The sequence below is a fragment of the Miscanthus floridulus genome, chromosome 2, assembly GCF_019320115.1.
Source record: "Miscanthus floridulus cultivar M001 chromosome 2, ASM1932011v1, whole genome shotgun sequence".
In the NCBI taxonomy this organism is placed as follows: Eukaryota; Viridiplantae; Streptophyta; class Magnoliopsida; order Poales; family Poaceae; genus Miscanthus; species Miscanthus floridulus.
Window position 1 is genome coordinate 174,589,633 of NC_089581.1, and position 22,306 is coordinate 174,611,938.

The 22,306-nt window shown below is 49.0% G+C and overlaps 2 protein-coding genes, 1 non-coding gene and 2 pseudogenes across 5 annotated transcripts; 2 read left to right on the forward strand and 3 right to left on the reverse strand.

The window, feature by feature from the left end:
* The first annotated feature begins 1,437 nt into the window (after positions 1 to 1,437).
* LOC136540749 (uncharacterized) lies at positions 1,438 to 4,691 on the forward strand. Of its 3 annotated transcripts, XM_066532762.1 has the most exons (6): positions 1,459 to 2,778; positions 2,871 to 2,933; positions 3,107 to 3,313; positions 3,832 to 3,957; positions 4,042 to 4,098; positions 4,252 to 4,691. In XM_066532762.1, exons 1-6 carry the CDS (start codon positions 1,618 to 1,620, stop codon positions 4,339 to 4,341), a joined length of 1,704 nt encoding a protein of 567 aa, XP_066388859.1. In that variant the 5' UTR covers positions 1,459 to 1,617; the 3' UTR covers positions 4,342 to 4,691. The 3 variants fall into 3 exon arrangements, with proteins under 3 accessions (XP_066388861.1, XP_066388860.1, XP_066388859.1); XM_066532763.1 differs by lacking the exon at positions 2,871 to 2,933 and having other exon boundaries at positions 1,443 to 2,778; XM_066532764.1 differs by lacking the exons at positions 3,832 to 3,957; positions 4,042 to 4,098 and having other exon boundaries at positions 1,438 to 2,778.
* Positions 4,692 to 5,735: 1,044 nt separating this feature from the next.
* Positions 5,736 to 5,917, reverse strand: LOC136541078 (U2 spliceosomal RNA; annotated as a pseudogene).
* Positions 5,918 to 7,242: 1,325 nt separating this feature from the next.
* Positions 7,243 to 7,431, reverse strand: LOC136541043 (U2 spliceosomal RNA). Its single transcript, XR_010780150.1, has one exon. It is a non-coding gene; the product is annotated as a U2 spliceosomal RNA (small nuclear RNA).
* Positions 7,432 to 7,725: 294 nt separating this feature from the next.
* LOC136535770 (large ribosomal subunit protein uL5c) lies at positions 7,726 to 9,170 on the forward strand. The gene is made up of 3 exons (XM_066528166.1): positions 7,726 to 8,120; positions 8,239 to 8,439; positions 8,648 to 9,170. Exons 1-3 carry the CDS (start codon positions 7,815 to 7,817, stop codon positions 8,990 to 8,992), a joined length of 852 nt encoding a protein of 283 aa, XP_066384263.1. The 5' UTR covers positions 7,726 to 7,814; the 3' UTR covers positions 8,993 to 9,170.
* A 138-nt stretch (positions 9,171 to 9,308) lies between these two features.
* LOC136535769 (probable polygalacturonase) lies at positions 9,309 to 12,583 on the reverse strand (annotated as a pseudogene).
* Positions 12,584 to 22,306: the final 9,723 nt, after the last annotated feature.

The following is a 22,306-nucleotide window of genomic DNA, read 5'->3' on the forward strand; positions in this document are numbered from 1 at the left end:
GAAGGTAGCTGTCCTCATACTTCACCAAACTTAGCATTAAGTGTATTCCATAATTCCTTGCCTAATGTGTAACGAAGGTAGCTGTCCTCATACTTGCTATGAAGTGCACTAATCACGATATCTCGAAACAGGTTATCGGCTACCTGTCCTCATACTTGCTATGAAGTGCACTAATCACGACATCTCGAAACAGGTTATCGGCTACCTTAACTTTTCCTCCTCAGGAGTAAATTATTTAGGTTTTCCCTATGCGGTGTGATAGCAGTTTATAGCAGTAAGCCACAGCACCATCTTTGCACGTTATGTCTTGTAATTTATTCCATCAAAATTGTTTGGCTTCAAAGTAGCAGCAAAATCACTAACAGAAAATTGCCTAATATCAGTTTTTTGGATCGTTAGAAATTTAGGCATTTTATGTTAAAATTAATCCAAAAAATAATAACAAATTTATGATAACAAATATGTGCACGTGTGTGATTTTACTACTGCTCATATTAATAGCAAATATGTTCATAAACAACATACTAATCATAGCGAAAATGAGATTGAATTTAACAAATTTGAGAATAGAGATGTACCATGCGGAGGGACCCATGCTCAAAGCACCGGTGGCTCCAGTCCGGAACTAATTGACGTTGCACCTTCCTCCTCTACTCATGGACTTAAACGATAAAACCCATTAAAGAACCCATATATTGGGCCTTTAAGATTTATTAGAATTTCTTTATATGCATTTAGAAAATTTTATCCATATAAATTCTAACAAAATAAGCTTTTCCATTGATAAAAATGGTAGAATCTAGATGAAGCCTTCTATTAGGATTTAGGGCTTGTTCGTTTGTTTAGGATTCATGGATTGGAAGTATTTCAAACTGGAATGACTGTGTAATTTATATAACAATTATTCATCAGCTGGAGGGTTCATATGGGAGTGGCCAGAGTTGCTTAGGATAATATACGACGAGGAACGCATTGTGAAAGCAGGCGACAGTAAAATAATTAACCGGCTGTCTCGCGCTGGTCACGAGCCATGAATAGACTAGAATGGGGTATTTTAAGACGCAATGCTGGAAAGGACAGAGAGGTCAGCTGAGATTTCACAGCCTAAGGCTGTGTTTAGTTCGCGGATTTTGAGAATTTGGCTACTGCAACACTTTTGTTTTTATTTGACAATTAGTGTTCAATCATAGACTAATTAGGCTTAAAATGTTCGTCTCGTAATTTCGAACCAAACTTTATAATTAATTTTTTTTCGTCTACATTTAATACAATTTTCAACCAAACTTTGCAATTAGTTTTTTTTCGTCTATATTTAATGCTCTATGCACGTATCGTAAGATTTGATGGGATGATTACTATAGCATTTGTTTGGAAATTTGGTTAGGAACTAAACAAGCTGTAACTTGACATTTGCCCCATCTTTGGACTCAATTCAATATCGTAGAACGTGCAGTGCAGTTACATGAGAGCTTTCTGCGGCCAAGTGCTTGCGTTTTGTAGAGGCAGAAGACACAGCGGATCGGAGACAGGAATGGGTGGAATCGACCGGATCACAGGAGAAAGAAGCTACGGCGGGTCGCCCTAGCCCCTAGCCGGGCATGGTGGACGCAGGTCGGCATGCAGTGGTGCGCGCGGGGACAGGCACAGGCTCCCCGTTCCCGCCACGTGGTGATGCGCGCCCGCCCGGCCATGGCCATGTGCCCGCGCTGTCCTTTTCCGCTGCCGAGGTGGCTGCCCGCCCCACCTACTCCTTATCCGAGATGGGATGGCCCTCGCCTCCGGGACACGGCGCTCTCCAATGGCCCTCGCCGGGCGGCCGATCGAAGCGCATGCAGCCGCGAAGGACATCGGGACAGCGACACGATTAACACTAGCCTGACCAATCAGGCAGTACAGGCGTACTACAGGGCAGGAGCAATGAGAACGGAAGGAGAGAGCGAGGTGAGTCAGCTCGCACGCACGCACAGCAATGGCAGCGTACAATCACCTGTTCGCTATGCTTATAAACCCGCTGATGTTGTTTTATCGTGGAAGAAAAACACGGTACGCGTGGACTGGACCGTCTGTCTCCCCGTCTCCGTCTCCGTCTCCTTGCTCGCGATTCCCCAGTATAAGCGGCCGGCGCACGTCCCGCGGATCGATCTCCATGACCGCAAGTTGACTCCCACCACTGATACCGTCCACCGACGACGACGACTCCGGCCCACTTGTTCGTCCTCGTCCTCGTCCTCGTCCAGCTCCCCCCACCCCCGCGCCTCCCGTGCGCCGAGGCCGAGCACACGTACACCCACGTCCAAAGGGCCAAAACTACTCGGGCCGGCGCGAGACCAGCGGCCCAGCCACTGTCCCTTCCCTCGCCTACCTCCCACTGGTGACCGTGCAGCCATGGCCGTCGCGAGGCTGGTTGCCGCCCCATTCCCTCTCGCTCCGTGCCGCGTCCGGAGGCTCCGCCCGGCCTTGCCTCCCGCGCATGCGGGCCCCCGGCCGCGGCCGCTGGTCCTGGTGCTCGCGCCTCCCGCTGCGGCGGCGGCCCGGGGCGCCGTCATGCCTTCACGCGCGGCGCCGGAAGACGAGGCCGTGGTCGCCGGCGAGGCCGCGGACGATGGCGACGACAGAGGGGGCGCGGAGGCGGAGGCCGCGCGGGTGGCGGTGGCGGCGCGCGCGGCGCGGAAGCAGTCGGAGCGCCGGACGTACCTGGTGGCGGCGGTCATGTCCAGCCTCGGGATCACGTCCATGGCCGCCGCCGCCGTCTACTACCGCTTCGCCTGGCAAATGGAGGTACGTCGCACGTGACGAGCCGCGTGCGCACCGATCCGTGTCCATCTGCCGTGTCGATTCCCACTCATGGATGCTATCCTGTGCTTGGTCAGGGGGGCGGCGAGATCCCGGTGACGGAGATGGTCGGCACCTTCGCGCTCTCGGTGGGCGCCGCGGTGAGTTCCCCGATTCGTCCTCGGCCACGCGGCACGCCCACCGCGGGCCGCGCCGTGTGGGCTGTTGAATCGATCGATCGATGGCGCGGCGTCCGGTGCGGACGGACATAAGAGCCAAACTGAAAAAAGAAAAGCAGCAGCTAAAAACATTTCGCGTCTTTGGTGGTTTGCAGGTGGGGATGGAGTTCTGGGCGCGGTGGGCGCACCGGGCGCTGTGGCACGCGTCGCTGTGGCACATGCACGAGTCCCACCACCGGCCCCGCGACGGGCCCTTCGAGCTCAACGACGTCTTCGCCATCGTCAACGCCGTCCCGGCCATGTCCCTCCTCGCCTACGGCTTCTTCAACCGGGGCCTCGTCCCGGGCCTCTGCTTCGGCGCGGTGAGTCTGAGTCCCTTCCCGGTGGTCTCTCTGCCGAGTGCCGACGATTCCTTTCCTGCCGTTGCTTTCTCGCCTCGCCCGCCCACCCGCCTGCCGCCTGCCGCCTGCCGCCTGCGCCTCCACCCGGAGTCGGTAAAAAAAACCATTACAATTTGACCCAGCAGGCTGCAGGCGTGTGGAACGTGGCGTAGTAGTACACATCATCCTCGCACCCGCGTCGCCGGCGCATCCACACATCGGCGTCCACGTCCACGGCCGGCGGCCGCCTAGTGGTGGCCTCTAGCGACATTGACGCACCGGTCAAAAAGAACACTAGCTAGGACACGGACACGAGATAAACGATACAAAAAATGAAAGAGGATTAGAGGAGTCTCTTCACGTACGCGACCCCTCGTGGCGTTTGTTTCTGCTGTCGCGTGCGATGGCAGCCAAGTTAAGCCACGTGCACGCTCGCCCCGTCGGCCGGCTCTGCTCTGGCCTAACCTGCCTGACGTGCCTCGGCGCTGCGTCGCTTGCAGGGGCTGGGCATCACGCTGTTCGGGATAGCCTACATGTTCGTGCACGACGGCCTCGTCCACCGCCGCTTCCCCGTCGGGCCCATCGAGAACGTGCCCTACTTCCGGCGCGTCGCCGCCGCCCATCAGGTCCGGTCCGGTCGCCTTCTCTTCTGCTTCTGCCCCCCACCCCTATCATCCTGTGCTGTAACTGCTGTTTGCTCCTGCCTCCAGATACATCACATGGACAAGTTCCAGGGCGTGCCCTACGGCCTGTTCCTGGGGCCCAAGGTTAGTCTGAAGTCTGAACTGAGCTGAGCTGAGCTGAGCTAACCAGAGCATCAGCTCGATTACGCAGATTCATTCCGGATGAACCTCTGCACAAACTTATATTAATAAATAAATCATTTGGTATTCCTGTGTCTGATTTAATCTAATTTGCAGGAGCTGAAGGAGGTGGGAGGGACTGAGGAGCTGGAGAAGGAGATCAAGAAGAGGATCAGGAGGAGGGAGGTCCTAGACGCCATCCAATAAGACCTGCTTGCTATACAATGCTCTGGCTACTGAATCCCACTGTTTTTTTGCACCTTCTCCCTCTCAGGCTCTCACATTAGGTCCTCTAGCATTTTGATGTAGCCTTGATGTATATACGAGTGCTAGCGTGTGTATTTGTCTTCTTTCCTGTCAATAGAAGAGCAGATCGAGGAATAATTTCGAGTTAGGTACAGGTGGATGCATTGAAGCATGTTTGGGACGGGACGGTGGAGCACACTGCCGGTGCCGTGGGTGATGCTTACCACCACCACCGGTGGCTGATGCTCATAGTGTAGCGGTCTCTTGCCTGTTCGCTTGGTTGATAAGTCATGACTGAAAATATTGTTGGCTGATTTGTTGTGAGAGAAAAATACTATTCATTCGCTAAAAAAGTACGGTTTATAAGCCAATCAAACCGGGCGTAGAAATTGTACGTATCGATTGTACAGTAACATTCGTGCTTGCTGACAGTGGCCCCTCATTTTTCTATTATCGTTCGAAGAAGGTGGCGTTATATTTTCCTCGCTGCATGTACTGAAAAACTATTCCTCGTTACTGCAACGTTTCTGAATTCTGACACTATGCGAGTACGGTTTACACGAATCGACAGCTGCGGCCCCTGCACTGCGAGCATCTCATGTGTTCATCTAACAACACAGGGTTCCATTAGGAATCATGCTGATGGATTGACAGTGCTTGCTGCCATTAACACTGCTAACACTGTAAACGACCAGGTTGTACCGGACCTTGTACAGTGAGCTGAGGGTCTCCACAGGCGACCAGGACCAGCGTCGTCGTGGCGCTGCTTGTCGTCGCCGGAACAGTGACCGTGCTGCTGCCGGCTGCCGCCAGTCGCCGGTGCAGCAGGACATGTGGGGGGCTCTGCCTGAACTGACAACTGAAGCGTGAAGCCAGACACAGTTGGCCGGCTGCCCGGCTGGGGACCTTCCGAATCAGGTTCCGGCGATTGGTTCGTTTAACAAACTGGACGCCGCCCTACGCGACATGCATGTGCATGTGACGACGGATCCTCCTCGTGATACTGTTTCGCCTTTTCGATGCCGATGAACATGGGACGAGGGACGAGATCTCTCGTCCATCTAATCGCAGGCGCTGTCAGAGTCTGCGGCGGCGGATTGTCGGTCCACCTGGCGTGCTCGGCGCAGGCGCAGAGAGTACAGAGTTGCGTTGAGGTCCTCTTAATGAGTTCAGATTAGTAATTAGTAATGCAAAGTACAACTCGTGTATTATATATATATATAGGAAAACTAAAGATCCCATCTAAAATCTCCAAGTCTCCAATATATAAATCCAAAAGGTCTCCAATATAAATCCAAAAATGATATCAATATTTTCAATTTCAAGTCTCCAATAAACTTTCAACTTTGATTTGGTTGGGGTGTGTTAAGCCCTGCCAGCAGGGCAACGACTGAGCGACCCCAATGACAAACCATTGTTGTGGACCTTCCACACAAAAAATAAATTTAATATTAAAGTGAACACATGGTCCACATATCAGATATTAAACTGATAAGAACATATACTAATCTTAGCCAAAAAAAACCGAGAAAGAAATGAGTTGTGTTGATGGGTACCCTTCCTTTTCTACGCGCCTCAGCAGCCCCAGGGGTCTAGGCGGGCGATGTGTACTAATAATGCTCTTTCGAGTTGATCCTAAGCGTAGGAGGCAAGCCAAACTGGGCCTCATTGTCCTGTTATAAACTTTGCTATCGGCCCATTAAGGAATTGCTGAAGTTATCGTCTTATTGATCGTAATGTTTGGCAATGGGCATCTCCTCTTCCGTTGCAGGAGAAACGTCATGCGTTTCCGACAACAGATAAACGGTTTGTACAAACAAGAAGATGCAAAAAGAAAGGTGTCATCAGAAGGAGGCAAGCAAAATTCAGTCTCTCTCACAAAAGATGGGGCTAAAGCAGGCGGGAGAGGAGCAGCGACGAAGTTGGTACCATGGACGACGGCACAGGAGCTAAGACATGTCAGTATGTCACACATCACGCATTGCTTGACCACTGGATGCTAACGATGCAATTAATTTTACGGTAAGCGATGAATTCTTGAAACGGTACATCACACATCCATCAGAATTGAACTGGTTTGACTACTACAAGCAGCAGTGCTGTCGATGACATGTATATATATTTTTTTAATTCAAGTTTCGTTTAGAATACTGCAGCGATGCTGTCGATGGATGACATCCATTCTGTAGATGATATGAAAACTAAAGTGAACTATAAAGAGGTCATGTTCAGGGAACGTATCTTGTGTAAACAAACCACCTGTGCAACTTTCGAAACTACGAATCAGGGTCAAAGATGCTAATCTAATGGAGAGGGTTAGAGGTGGAATTATTTTACGCTTAAGCCACCCATCATCCGGCCACTTTTCCAACTAGAAATGGACGCGAGGGGGCAGGGGGTATTGGAAAAATGGCCGGCTTGTGGGGGGCCTTAAGCGCAAAATATTCCCACCTCTAACCCTGTCCATTAGATTAGCATCTTGTGGCCTTAATTCATAGTTTTCAAGGTTGCACGGTGTGGTTGGTTTGCACCAGATACGTTCCCATGTTCAGGAGGCAAGGATGTGGGATGGGAGAGTGAGGGTAGTAGAGGGAAGATCGATCATACCATTCATTTGGACTATGTTTTCTTATCCCTATCCATGCTGCTTTTAAACATATACAGTACAAACTATATCTACTCAAAACAAACTTAAAATATTATATTATTTTATTATATATAAAAATGTTACTAAATTTGAAATTTTATAATCATGTGATTGAATATTTCTTTCTTCATATGTTTTTTAAAGTAATAAATATAATAAATAAATAATAATTAAATAAAGCCAAATAAAGCTTTCAACGTTTCATTTTGATTTGTTTGTGGTGCGCCAGGACAACGCTAGGGCGACGCATAAGAGCTTTGATAGCAAGCTACCATATTAAATTCTCTCCCATAAAAAATATAATTAATATCATTGTGGGCATGTGTCCCACATATCAGATATTATATTAAATTGATAAAAACAGATACTACACTTGATCTTAGCCAAAAGCCCGAGAAAGGTATGGGTTACCATGTAGCTATGTCCTTTCTTTTGTACACGCCTCACCAGCTCAATTTGTGTCACCGCGCGGTGTGGTGCAACTCCTCAGCTCAATAGCGGAAAGTTAATCGCAATCCGAGGTTCGTTATTAACAAAACAAGGCCGTATTATGATGTTAGGCTTAATGTTCCATTGAGCAATCTTGGCCTGGGCTTGATGGGGCTTGGCATTCTCTGTCTGTTCAATGGGCCCAAATCCAGAACACACGGCTAACGAAGGCCCAGCCTAGAACCACTGGATTGGCTAGCGGCACAGCGACGCCTTATCCAGCAACCGTCTTCCTCATCCATGGCATAAGCCGCGCCCGCGTCGCTCGGTTCCGTCCGCCTCCGCGCACCCCGCTCCAATGGCAGCCACGGCTGTGACCCTGCCCTCCTCGGGCACGCCCTTCCCCGTCGCCACAACCGCTTCTTCCTCCTCCGCCCGCCGCTGCCTGCTCCTGCCCTCCGCGCCTCCTCGCCGAGCTCTCCGCGTCGTCGCCTCCGCCGCGACCGAGGCGCCGCCCAAGGCCACGCCGCCGCCGACCTCGCCCTCCGGCATCGTGCTCGTGGACCCATCCGAGGCCCAGAGGGTGCACAGGCTCAAGGCCGTCTACGACCAGAAGGTCGTCCCGCTCATTACCGAGGAGTTCGGCTACACCAATGTCCACCAGGTGCTCGACCCTGCTCCTCGCTGCAGAAAAGGCTTGTCATTTCTCCTCGTAGCTAGGCTAATTCGTTGGCGTGGTTGGATTTTGACTTTTGAGGTGTGCGGTTGGTTCGAACGACTAGGTTCCCAAGATCGAGAAGATTGTGGTGAACTCCGGGCTGGGTGCGGATGCAGGGAACTCCAAGGGGCTGGAGGCCGCCATGAAGGACCTCGCCATGATCACCGGGCAGTGGCCCGTCAAGACCAAGGCCAGGAAGTCCGTGGCCAGCTTCAAGATCCGTGAGGGAAACACCATCGGTATCGCGGTCACCCTCCGCGGCAGGGTGAGCCCCATTCCATTGTTCATTTGGCCTCCTCAAAGTTCATACTTTATACATTCAAAGTTGACAGACAGCTTGGTGCCTTTGGTGTATGAAACTAGAATTTCGTGGCAGTTTGGAATGATGCATTCTAGTATATAATCTGCTATACAAGTGGAAATTGTGAGCTTGTTTGATTGTTGTAGGCTTAATTTTTTGTCCTTGGCTGTAGATAATGTACAACTTCCTGGATAGGCTCATCAACCTCGGTCTCCCTAGGACCATGGACTTCCTGGGTGTCAACCCCAACAGCTTCGACGGGCACGGCAACTACAGCATGGGCCTCCGTGATCAGGGCGTGTTCCCGGAGATCCCGTACGAGGTGGGCGGGAAGAAGAACGGCATGGACGTGTCCATTGTCACCAGCGCCAAGACGGACAACGAGGCCTTCAGGCTGCTCACCCTCCTCGGCATGCCATTCTCGGAGAACATCAAGCCGGACGTGGTGATCCGGAAGAAGAGGTTGAAGCGCCACCACTTCTTGAGCAAGGGCAAGGGCAAGGGAGGAAGACGGTGAGGAGAGGAACCAACCAGCCAGCCCATGTTTGCACACACTCTGCTCAGCTTGTTAATTGCCATCTTTTTTGCGGAATTTGGCTTACAAATTCGATGTTGTTGTTGTCTGCCAATTATGTAACTTGTGTCCTTAAAAGGTCAGAAGATGGAATGGAAAAAAAAAGGCTCTGCTTTGGTCATGTGCGTTTTGCTGATTTCTTCTTGATGCATAATATGTAGTAGTCACGGGTATACCGCTGCCAAACATTGTAATTGGAGGAAGCAGTAATGTGAAATGGATTAAAGGCACACGTATTTCAGCTGCATTTCTCAAACTGCTTGTCTAGACTATCACTGAACTATATGATCTCTTTCGGCATCCCGGCCTCAGTAGCTACACTTTGGGAGCTCCGGTGGGCCGATCACGAGCTCTTCCTCAGGGAAGGCGCACTGGCTTGCCCTCCGCGCCGAGCTCCGGGCATGGCTTGGGCGAGACGTCGGAGGTGACCCCCTTGACGTTGGTGCAGTTCCACTGCAGCTCCATGGCGCCCCGCGCGAGGCGGGCGGTGACGTTGGATATGCAGATCCCGGTGTAGGGGTCGTTGGGGATGCCCTCCATCCTGCCGGCCATGGTCACGTTCTCGGCGAACACGTCACTGTAGTTGATGCCGGTGACCTCGGGCATGGCGTTGGGGTTGGACGTGTTGTCGGGGTGCTGCCCGTAGTTGCCGGTCATCCAGAAAACCCACTTCATGGTGTGGAGGCTGAGGCCGCGCACGAAGATGTCCCTGACGAAGCCGCCCCTCCCCGCGCCGGACTTGATCCTGACGGCCGACTCCGTGTTGATGGCGACGCTGTCCTCGGCGCGCACGTCGCGGATGCCGCCAGACATCTCGCTGCCGAGCGCGATCATGGCGCTCGTGGGGGAGATGCAGGTCAGCCTCCTTATGACGATGTGCTGGCTCGGCATGTTGAACCTGATGCCGTACTCGTCCCACCCACTCTTCACGGCGACACAGTCGTCGCCGGAGACGATGTAGCAGTCCTCGATCTTGACTTGTGAGGAAGAATCTGCACAGGCGATGAAACATCACACGGCACTCAGAATCAGAAACAGACGCTTCTCACTTCTCAGTGTCATCAAAGGAACATAGCTGAAAGCTAACTGATCATCTACCTGGGTCAATTCCATCAGTGTTAGGCGAATTCAGCGGCGCGAGAATGGTGACGCCACTGATGGTCACATTGCTGCGCAAAACAGTGGCATGGCAGGTGAGATTCACCGCTGCAACATTTTTTAGAAACCACCACTGGAACAAATGAACAATGACTTGAGACTTTCAGAGTTGAGAGCCATACGTGCAATAGGTAGGGTGGAGGTTCCAGTATGGCGCGTTGATGAAGGTGACATTGGAGATGATGATGTTATCAGAGTGGAGGAGCTCTAGGAGGTGGCCGCGGGTGGACTTGAGCTCCTTGGCATGGAACTTGTCCCACCAGACTTGCCCCTGCCCGTTGATTGTTCCATTTTTACCTGAAATTTGTGCAGTTCATCAAATTTCTGCAGCTACCACCTGATCTTGTCTTCTTGGATATAGAAGGTAGAGGCGTATGTACTGTACCTGTGATGATGACGTCAGTGAGATTGGATCCTCCAATGAAATTGATGTACCTTGGGCCAGGCTCGTCCCTTCCCCTCCCGTAAGAGGGCAGGGGAGCTATGAGGGGCCAATGGTTCATGTCCTGAACAAGATAGATGAACAGCATAGGGATCAGTGGACGGATGCAAATGGTGCAAACAATAGCAAACAAATTTAACCAGCAAGTCTGCTCTATAGTGAAACTACCATTTTTAAAAAAAGAAAAGAGAGAGAGAGAGGGGGGAAAGGAAACAGTTGTCTCTTCCTTTCGGTGGCAAGACCTCGAGACAGATCATATCAAAACTACTCGACATGTTGACAAATGGTCGTTCATATTTTTTTTTGCGACCATGCCTAAGCATGTTTTCATTAAGAGGAAAAGAGGATTACAACACATGAACTTAGTAAGCCAAGGCTGTACTACAAGCATTCAATAGCCAGTTAGGCAACAGCTTCTCCGTTGTCCGTTCAGTGTTGCAACCACTGCCAAGTACAAAGTCGGGTGTCAATCAAAACCAGCCGAGTCCTTTGGATACATATTTAAGAGCCACCTTTGGTAGACAAAAAGTAATTACTACTCCTATAATTTGTTTTCTTAAAGAGGTAGTAATTAGTTTTTGTGTACTAAACTCCAAACTTGCGACTGTTTTGGATTATTGATCAATGCTGCACCAGCACCATGAAAGTTTCTATTGCCCTTCTTACGTTACTCAGACTACATTAACTTCAGTAAAGAGAGAACAAAATTTCCCATTCGTTTTTCCAGGAATATATATGTAATATTCAGATCTTGGTGAAACGTTTTGGATTCTCAATAAATGATACACCACAAACAAACATTTCCATTTCCATGCCTTCTATGCAGATCTGCAGGCTATGCACTCTGCCAAACCAACGCAGATGCAGTGACAGTGATGTTTACCAGTCACCAAAACCATGCAAAAGACCCAGAGAGGAATCATGGAATGGAACCATGGCATTCATCACGGAAATTCAAGAGCGCAAGGACACTCTGGGGTGCATGTCATGTGCATAGCCGCATAGGCCATAGGGGTATATGGCAGATTGCCAGTGGCTTGCTTGGAAAAGACGGGTTCAGGACTTCAGGGTCCCCCAGGGCAAAAGCCACTGTCCCTAGCGAAAAAGAGACCGGCCTACGCAAACGGGACGTGTCCCGTGATGAACTGAAGCCATGTTTATTTGTGAGAGGCGTTCGAGGGACCCACATGTCGTACTAAACTACCGCATGGTCACGGGCCCCTAATGCGCCATTACGAGGGCGGTTCCTCGGCTAAGCGCGGCGGCGTAACCACGGCAGGGGAAGGGCGGCCGGCGCCGCGAGCGAAATGGCAGGAGGAGGGTGGGGTTGGGTTGGGGGCCTTTTCATCCACTCACCTGGGACGCGAGGATCTCGGCGCCCTCGTCGAGGTACAGGGTGAAGCAGCTGGTGAGGTTGAAGGGCCCTGTGAGCCACTTCCCCGGCGGCACCACCAGCGCTGCGCCGCCGTCGCGCGCGCGCCGCGAAAGGTCCGCCACCGCCCTGGCGAACGCCGCCGTGTTGAGCGTCCTCCCGTCCCCCACCGCGCCGTACTCCGTGACCTTTGCCACGTGCTTCCGGCACCCTGCCCCCCCGGACGCGCCGACTGCGCGCGCGCACGACGCCGCCAGCAGAAGCAGCGACGCCGCCCGCAGAACCACCGCCACCGCCTGCAAAGAGAACCAACACGTACGAATGCCGCTTGATCAGTGACTGACCAAACTAACCCACCCCCAAATAAGACATCACGGCTGCTGTTCCATCATCGAAGAAACAGGGCGGGGGAGGGAATTATTACATACAGGGCGAAGAGATCTTCCCGGTGCCATCGCGCGCGCTTCTCTTCTCCCCCGACGCCGAGCGAATTAGGTGGCCATTGCGGAAGCGGTGGAGCCTGCTTATAGCGAGCCGAGAAGGAGGCCGAAACCGGCGGGAGAGAATTACGGATTTGCCCCTGCTTTCATAAATGTAAGGATGGCAACAGGGATGTACCGTCGGTTATCGTCGGAACGTTCCCTCCCGCTACGGAGAATTCATCCCGTCTCCAGTCTCCGTTAACTGTCTCGGATATAGATTCTTGTCTATCTCGTACCCGTCGAATGTTCCCTTCCCCGCTACTGAAGAATTTATCCCGTCTCCGTCCTCGTTAACTGTCTCGGATATAGATTCTTGCCCATCCCGTACCCGTCGAATGTTCCCTTCCCCGCTACGGAGAATTTATCCCGTCTCCGTCCCCGTTAACTGCATCAGGTCGGGTAACAGATACCCGACGGGTATTGTATACCCGATAAACAAGGACACTTGGGGTTGCAGCTTTATAATCAGAGACGTTTTTTCTTCACTCGGGTATTCGTGTCGGAGTCTCAGAGATGCCGAGGAGAAGGAGTGAGGTTGCGAGAAGGACGAGCAAAGGTGGTAGAGAGACCGAATTGAGAAAGCGAGGGGGTATGAGCGCTCGTGAGGCAGGCGTGCTTGTGCTGCTGACGGAGATGGTGAGAAAAAATTGAACTAGGGTTACTAGACCACATAAACTATATATATGATTGTTCAGATTTGGACCAAAATATCTATATTGATCTTCTTTGGGCCTAATACTCGCATGACAGCTCAAATAGTCGGGTTCCCCAACGGATAACGGGCACGGGATAAACAGGAAACGTTCCCGTACCCGCTATACCCGTCGGAAATAGATTCTTGCCTGTTTAAATGCCCGCGGAATAAAGATATGATTGAATCTCTATCTGCTAATGGATCTAATACCCGTCGGGTATCCGGGCCCGTTGCCATCTTTACATAAATCCTACGGGCACAAACGTGGCAAGTGCTGATGAAACGGCAGCGCGCGTGGGCCCGGATTCGGCGCGAGCTCACCGTGGTGGACGCCGACCGGCGTCTGGCTCACAGACCTATGGACCTGTTGCACGGAGGCTCATACGGCACGGATTGATGTCGCGGCGTATCACGGCCTCGTGATGAGTTGCCTTGCAAGGGCAAGTGACGGAAGGAGGATGTGGGGAGGGAGCAGGAGATGGCGCGCGTGAGGAAAGTGAGGAGTGCAAGCCATCTTGTGAGATGTTTTGGGATTTTTTGGTCGCCCTTTCAGTGTGATGAACTGACGATATCTTGCCGCTTTTTGCTTGCGCAATTCAGTGAAAATAATTTGAGCACTTGCCGTGTATGGCGGTGTAGGGTGTGCGGAACCGATCGGGATTCGTTGCATGCGCCGTGATCTATTTGAGTGAGTATATTGTTAAAATTTAAAACTCCAAAATACTGCCCTCAAATATAGTCTATGGCTACATGACACACTAAACTGTCATTTAATTTAGTTTACTCCCCTTAATTATTTTAGTTGATCTAATTTATCACTGCAACAAGATTTATCTTTTTTCTACACATTCAAGTTGATTTTTAATTTCAAATTGTATGAGGGGATAACTAGCACCATATCTTACGTTCAAACATATGTCATAGATTTGTGTCATTATTTTGACTTGTTATTAGGAGATATAATATAAATTAACACTAGAAATACAAAACTATTTTGTTTTCCCTATTTCCTTTTACTTCGTCAACAAGAGCAGCTAATAATTTAATAATATATAAATTGTAGGAAACTTGTGTGAAGGAGAAAATTTCAAAATTACACCAAGTGTGGTATCTACGATGTTGATATTTTCTTTTTGTGTTGTAACCAAATATGGAGCCTTTAGTGAAGGAGACATTTTCAAAAGAGACGTATGAGTTTGCTTGTAATTTGTTTTTCAAAATTACACTTGACAAAATTGGCTGTAGCAGGTGTTCGACAGCATTTGTAGCGTCAGGCACGTCGACGCGACGGTGGATTCGTGCCACAAGCTAGGGCCCACGCACGCCACGCTGGCCGCCGGGCCACGGGAATGCCACGGTGACAGTCCTGCCGCACCGGTGTGGCGGTGCATCATCATGTGACATGGCAAGATTTAAATAAAATATCTTTCTGAAAAGAATGAAAAATAAAAAGAAGTCACTATCGACGAGATGCAATTCACTATCGACAAAATGCGGACCGCATCTGGGCCTTGCTCAGATCTTTCTGGGCCAGTCCAAAGTCCAAACTAATCCGACGTAGGACCACGGAGGCCTGACGCAACAGGGCCGGATGGTTCGACAGCAGGCAACAGCTGAACAGCCACAGGTCGTCGACTCTCCTAGGTCCTTGCTCGGCCCACAGGTTCATCTTCTTCCTTCCCCGTCTTCAGCCGAAGGTGCAGTCGCGGCCGGCGGCTCCTGCAGGGACGCGGCGTGCAGCGTGATGGACGACCCTCGCGAGAGCGGGTAGGGTAGCGGTGAGAGGTCCTGATGGCAAGAGAAGTGAATAATCTATAAAAATTTCTACAACAATACTATACAAAACGGTTAGACAAATATAAGACGAAGCGAATATTGCGCTAGCCTTCTAAAAATGCAAACCACCTCCCACAATTCTAGTTGCTAGTGTCTATAATCACTCAAAGGCTATGTCACTATACTAAATTAGTGAGCTCTCAAAGACTAACTAAAGAGCCTCACTAACCACTAGACATGACTCTTGCTTGCCCTCAAAACTAGCTACACTAAAGGGACAAGCTACACTCAGAAATGTAAATGCGCAGGAAGGATAGAGTGTTGTACTGCCGTGTAGAGGAATGAGCCAATCATCAAAAGAGTCAATCAATCACAAGAATGATACTAATGAAGACCAATCACTTCGAAATCAAATGATGACACAATGATTTTTACCGAGGTTCACTTGCTTACCGATAAGCTAGTCCCCGTTGTGGTGATTCACTCACTTGGAGGTTCACGCACTAATTGGCATCGCATGTCAAACCCTCGATAGGATGCTGCACAACTAATACAAGATGAGGATCACACAAGTCACGCGTAATCCATTAGAGTTACATTTCGTGATCTCACATGAGGAAGACACAAGAACCCCTCACAATGTCAACGATTGAAGGCGGCAACAATCACCAATAACCGCTCAACGATCCATAAATCACCGGGCCATCTAGGTGTCAGAAAACAAGAGTAACAAGAACACCACCCGCCCAAATCACTCATATAGTGTCACAAGATGCTAAAACACTAAGCAATGCACTAGAGTCTCTCCAATCTCACTCAAGATGATGAAATCAAGTATGCAAGTGGGTGGAGTGGTGTGCTCAGCTCTCAAAGAGTGTATGCAGCTGTTAGAAGTGCCAAGAGAGTAACCAAAGCCGGCCACTAGCTCTATTTATAAGCCCACAAGTAAATAAAGTCGTTATCCCTTTGGAGCAGTTTTCTATGAGGGCACCGGACACGACGGTGCCTGACACCGGGCACAGCGGTGCCCCTCCCAATGGCCACTTTTCAACGACTCAAAACTAGCCATTGGGGCACCAGACAGAGTGGCGCTGGCACCGCCCCTTGGGTGGCGGTGACCACTGGCCATCGGCCCGAATACCCTCTCTCTAGAATTTTTTTGGCGATGCACCACCCTTAGGGCGGCGGTGCCCGAGGCGGTGACCAACCCTATTTCACCGGTCTCTAGAAGAAAATGGCGGTGGCACTGCCCTCGCGGCGGTGCACACCGGACACACCGGTGCCCGCTTGACTTCTCCTGAGTCTTGGCCATGTCCAGGTGGGCACCGCCCTAGGGGTGACGATGTAACACCTCAGTGTTACGCCCTAAACCAACTACTAAATCATGTCACGAGCATCGTGTTTGTGTAATAATGCATGTGATAGAAGGTGCTGATAAATTTCTTATAGCCTAAAATAACTAATTAAAATGTTAAATGAATGTTGATTCAATAGCTCACGTGTATCAAGTAGGGTTAAAAATCAATTTTTATTAAGCAAAAATACTATAGAACCTGTGTGTCATACTTAAATAAAGTTGGAAGTACAAACTTTGTATATAACAATGCAACTTTAACTTTTGGAAAATAGATGTTGTTAACTAGTATTTTGGAGCTCAAAAAATCAAATTTGACGTTAAGATAAACTCTTTTTGTTAAGTCAACAACACTTGAACTATTGTGTAAAATACCACTTTAGGTGAATTATATTGAGCAAACTAGTTAAATGGTGCTTAAATATTTTGCTCCTATGAGTTAGTATAAGGTATGGACTATCGCATGAAATACTTGTTGGTAGCAGTTAATAGGGTTTAGGCCTTTTAAAAATTGTAACAAAAGTGTTAATGACTGTTAGTTTGAATTGAATCCTTAACTTTATAAGTATGGAAAAATAGTAAGACAATGTTATTTTGGCATTTAATTTCTAACAAAAATATTTAAACACTAGTTGCATGTTTTGGTATTGTTGATTGCATCAAAGTGAATGCTTGAGCATGGCATAGGTCGACGTTGTGTTGGATGTCACGTTGTCCGCTCTAAAATTGCCCTAATTTCACTAGAACGCGCTGTGAACCCTGATTCGATGCTCGGTTCGTGAACCGGCGTTCAGTGTGATGAACTCATGTTGGCACCTCCCTATCTCCCTCTCTGGTTGCTCTCGGGTCATGGCGATTGCTCCGCTAGCTAGCTGGTAGTGTCGACTTGAGGTTAGTAGGATTGGTTGAACTTTGTTTGAGATGATCAGCATCCTTTGCTACGCTTTAAAATTTGTGCATGACCTCACCTTGGGCTAGCTGGTCTGGTGTGTGCGGTCACCGTGCTCGGGAGTGCGGCGTCGCGCGAGTGTGCACAGGCTGTTGCATGGGCGCATCGTGTGTGACCTTGCCGACGGCTGTCTCATCGCCGCTCGTGTTGTGCGTTGGGCCAAGCATTTTTCGCCCACCTTGTGTTGGGCTAGCCAAGCCATGCCTTGGTTCATGTGCTCACGAGTGTTGCGCCACACCACTACGCTATGCTGATGTGCTGCCACTGTGCTGCACCGATGTAGCCGCTGTCGCCACGTGCGTGCGCCACCGTGTCCGCTGAGCCACGTGCGGGGCCAAGCCGACGTCGCGGCGGCCTTCGCCTCGCCGATGTGGTGCTCTATCCAATGCTTGAATCACCTACCCATCAAGCCACTGCCTGCCTCCATAGTCACGTCGCACTAATGCCCATGTCGCGGTGTCACTACCCTCCCTCACGTTGTCTTGTTGCACCAGCCCTGCGAGACGGTCCCGCACGCGACCGCTGTTCCACTGCCACCGTCCGCGCCCTACCAAGACCGAGCGGTCCCATCTTGGCACCTCACGGCATGCTCCCTCTGAGCCTCACCATGCGGATGCTCCCACTCATTTAACATAGCTTTGGTCAAGGTTGTCCGAGCCTGAAAGCCACTGCTCCATCTGCCTTGCCGCCAACGGAGCCGCGCCGCTTCGTAAGCTAATACGTGCGGTTCAGGACACCACACCACAATTTGATGTTCCAGTAGTTAGGCAAGAAAGCCAGCTAGCGGCCTAACCCTCATTTTGGGGCAACCGAGCACTACTGGCCGCCAATTTGGTATTTTTCTCGCCGCCGGCCAGGTGTGCTGCCGTGCAAGTGAAATTGGGGTAAGGTCCGAATTAGTTCAATTGTTTGTATCTAGGAACACGCCTTGACCTCCTCTTTCTAGTGCTCACGCCATTTGGCCAAGGCATTTACCAGAGATGTGGTGACGCGCCGGTGTCCATCGCAGAGGGTCGCGTGCCCCGCTCAGTCGCATGTGGCCGCCCACCATAGTGCTTCCTAGCTTCAACAGTTAATAGGGCATACACCACGGTGAGCTACAGATGCTTCTCCACCATCTCTACCTTGCCATGAGGGCATAGGCTCATCAAAATAGTCGTGCCACTGTCGTGGATAGCCGCTCGCCACTGCAGCTCGCGCCAGCGTGTCTCTGAATTCCTAACCGCCGCCCCTCCTTACGCGGTTAGCTATAGATGGTGGTTGACCCCTTATTACCGTCGTAGCGAGTCTAGTTTGCCCGGCATAACTACCATTCCCACCGGTGTGCCGCGCCGCCACGCGCGGGTACGCCGAGGACCACCCCATTGCAAAGGCAACACATTCTAGGGTCTTTAAGCGTGAGTTTATGGTAATAGTATTCTATTGCTCCGCATGATTATTCAAAAACATGAGCCCTCTTTTGCAAAACGCGAGCGAGCGCGGTGAAAGGTCCTAATATGGCTAGAGGGGGGTGAATAGCCTATTTAAAAATCTATAAATCAACTAGAGCAATTTGATTAGTGTGACAAATAGCGTAATACAAACTTGCTCAAGCTCTACAAGGGTTGCAAGCCACCTATCCAACAATTCTAGTTGCAATAATTAATTAGGCACACAAACTTGCTATATAACTACTCACTACGAGCTCTCAACCTTGCTACTCTAAAGAGCTCAATTAGATGAATGTAAATAATAAAGCAAGCTCTCAATTCTAATTACACTAAAGAGCTTGTGTCAACTAGTTTGCAAGAATATAAATAAGTGAGTAGGGTGATTATACCGACGTGTAGGGGATGAACCAATCACAAGATGAATATATAGCCAATCACCGGGAGAATGCCAAAGACAAGAGACAATCAATTTTCTCCCGAGGTTCATATGCTTGCCAACACGCTATGTCTCCGTTGTGTCGACCAACACTTGGTGGTTCGGCGGCTAAGAGGTGTTTCACAAACCTTGTCCACACGATAGGACACCGCAAGAACCGATCCACAAGTGAGGTAACTCAATGACACGAGCAATTTACTAGAGTTACCTTTCGGCGCTCTGCCGGGGAAGGTACAACTCCCCTCACAATTATCGGAGATGGCCACGAACAATCACTAACTCATGCCGATCCTCCATCGTTGCTCCAACTGTCTAGGTGGTGGCAACCACCAAGAGAAACAAGCGAAATCCACAGCGCAACATGAATATCAAGTGCCTCTAGATGCAATCACTCAAGCAATGCACTTTGATTCTCTCCCAATCTTACAATGATGATGGATCAATGATGGAGATGAGTGGGAGGACTTTGGCTAAGCTCACAAGGTTGCTATGTCAATAAAAATGTGCAAGAGAGCTCCCTTGAGCTGGCCATGGGGCTATAAATAGAGCCCTAATCAAATAGAGCTGTTATACCCCTTGACTAGGCAAAACGCACTCTGACCGGACGCTCCGGTCATACTGACCGGACCCTAGACACATCGTCCGGTCCACAGATATAAGCCACGTGTCATTCTGAGTTAAACTTGAGCCGCTAGATCACAACGGCTATTAACTGATCGGACGCTCTGGCAAAACTGACCGGACGCTGAACCACCAGCGTCCGATCGTTTACAGCAAGGGTCCAAATCCGGTTTTCCCCCATCGGCGCTCTAACAAAAATACTTATATGCACCAAAAACCTCAGGTACACGTCCGGTCTACCTTGACCGGACACAGACCAGCGTCTGGTGCTAAACCCTAGTCATTGTGTCGCCATGTCAGTTTGATCAGACGCAGAAACCAGCGTCCGATGCATCTTAGGTCCAGCGTTCGGTCAGTTGACCGACGCCAGAGTCTTCGCGATCAACTCGTTTTCACTTCTAACTTCTTCACCCTTCTCCAATGAGACAACTACAAGAATTTGCATCCGGCGTAATAGAAAATAGGCATTCCATTTTCCCAAAAGCGCCGACACCACCTCCTTTGTAGATGTGCTAACACCACCAAGTGTATCACCTTGTGCACAAGTGTTAGCATATTTTCATAAACATTTTCAAGGGTGTTAGCACTCCACTAGATCCTAAATGCATATGCAATGAGTTAGAGCATCTAGTGGCACTTTAATAACCGCATTCTGATACGAGTTTCACTCCTCTTAATAGTACGGCTATCTATCCTAAATGTGATCACACTCACTAAGTGTCTTGATCACTAAAACAAAATGGCTCCTATATTTTATACCTTTGCCTTAAGCCTTTTGTTTTTTTCTTTTTTCTTTTCCAAGTTTAAGTATTTGACCATCACCATGCCATCATCATTGTCATAATCTTCGTCATTGCTTCATTACTTAGAGTAGTGTTACCTATCTTATAATCATCTTGATAAACTAGGTTAGCACTTAGGGTTTTATCAATTAACTAAAACCAAACTAGAGCTTTCACGCGGACGCCCCGGCCTTGGGCCATTGCTGCGCCACCGCGACGCACGCGCAGCTGCACCGCGCTGGGCTGCTGGGCCGAAATGGTTGCCACCGGCCCTTTTCCTTTTCTAAGCATTTTTCTAATTTACCTTCTAAGGTTAATTTGTAAATTCAGTATAAAATTATGTAGTTAACCAAAAATTTTAAAACTAATTTTGTTAGGTTTCTAAAATTATGATCTATCTGTTAGTATATTTTGTTCACTTAGTTTTATAATATTTTTAGGACTTATATAATTAAACTGAGATACTTAATATTATCAAAATATAAACTTGTAGAAATTATTGTGATTAATTGGTGACAGTGTTGGCTCTAAAACTTTTATAATAAATTTCTAATATTATTAGGTGTTCACTGTAATTTTTATAGCTTCATAATAATTAGTTTGCTAAGGTAACTAAATGAGCCTAAGTTTAAAAATATATGTTTAAGCAATAAAATGCCAAAACACTTTGGAATTTTAAAACTAAAATATTTTCTAGAAAATAACGTCTTATTCGACAAAGTGGATACATAGACTAGTGTGTTAGTCATTTAAGCTAGCTCATTAACTTGTGAAGCGTAATCGTATTTTTAAGAGTTGCGGTTGCCATTGATTAATTGCGTCTCTACGTTACATCCACGTATATCATAATAGAAACAACGATGGATCATGAAGTCGACCGAGGTAACAGAAAAGATGGTGCCTTGATGATCGTGTCACCATGATGGAATGCTAACTTTTGGTTATATCTTACCTAGACAAGCCTCAGTGTATAACCCATATTATTATGCACTTTATCTTATGCTTGTTCATTAAGTTTTAAGGAGTTGAATGAAAACCACTTGCATATATATATATATATATCCTTATCCTATGAGTCCTACTAGTATGTTAGGATCATGCAGATTGCTATGCTATATGATCCGATAGAAGTCGAGTGATTACCTGTCACTCGTGAGAGATAGGAAAGATATTATTGTTGTTATTATATTACTATCACATGGAATATATATAAATGATAATTGAAGACCGAGCGGAATGGTACTTTGGATCTAGACTTAGTTAGGCATTCAAGCGAGGCTTGGATTGCACTTATTCCGCCTGTGTCGATTGATGACCGTTCGTTGCTGTGGATGGTAGTCAGGTCATAGACTTATTATCCTGAGCACATACTTGTTTATGGGAGCAGGAAGGCTTGTTGCTCTCTTATCGTGGGTTTCGGCTCTTTTTGGACCGACTAATTGGAGGCGGAGATGGTGGAGGTCTAAGCACCACACTGAGTCTAGGACTCAGGAGTGGGGCTTGGAGTCCAAGTTTGGACAGGAACCTGGACCCCCTGATAGCAGAGTGGTGGGTTGGTCTTGCTTGTGCCTAGGGTACAAGTGGGATGTGTGTTTCGGGGTACCCAGCTAGGATAGATTGGTTCATGAATCATCGTGTGATACGATACGACTTGGCTATGGTCTAGCATCATAGTAAGAACTGGAACTTGAAAGATGGTAAAATGGTTCTGATTGCTTACCACCTTCTTGAAAAGTAGCATAGGTGCTTACATAGAATGGT

Excerpts from the sequence above, each read along its gene's own strand:
- LOC136540749 (XM_066532762.1), top strand. The coding sequence starts at position 1,618 with ATGCAGTGGTGCGCGCGGGGACAGGCACAGGCTCCCCGTTCCCGCCAC. Across the intron at positions 3,314-3,831 it reads CGGGCCTCTGCTTCGGCGCG|GGGCTGGGCATCACGCTGTT; the intron begins GTGAGTCTGAGT and ends CGTCGCTTGCAG. Across the intron at positions 3,958-4,041 it reads GCGTCGCCGCCGCCCATCAG|ATACATCACATGGACAAGTT; the intron begins GTCCGGTCCGGT and ends TCCTGCCTCCAG.
- LOC136535770 (XM_066528166.1), top strand. The coding sequence starts at position 7,815 with ATGGCAGCCACGGCTGTGACCCTGCCCTCCTCGGGCACGCCCTTCCCC. Across the intron at positions 8,121-8,238 it reads GCTACACCAATGTCCACCAG|GTTCCCAAGATCGAGAAGAT; the intron begins GTGCTCGACCCT and ends TCGAACGACTAG. Across the intron at positions 8,440-8,647 it reads CGGTCACCCTCCGCGGCAGG|ATAATGTACAACTTCCTGGA; the intron begins GTGAGCCCCATT and ends CCTTGGCTGTAG.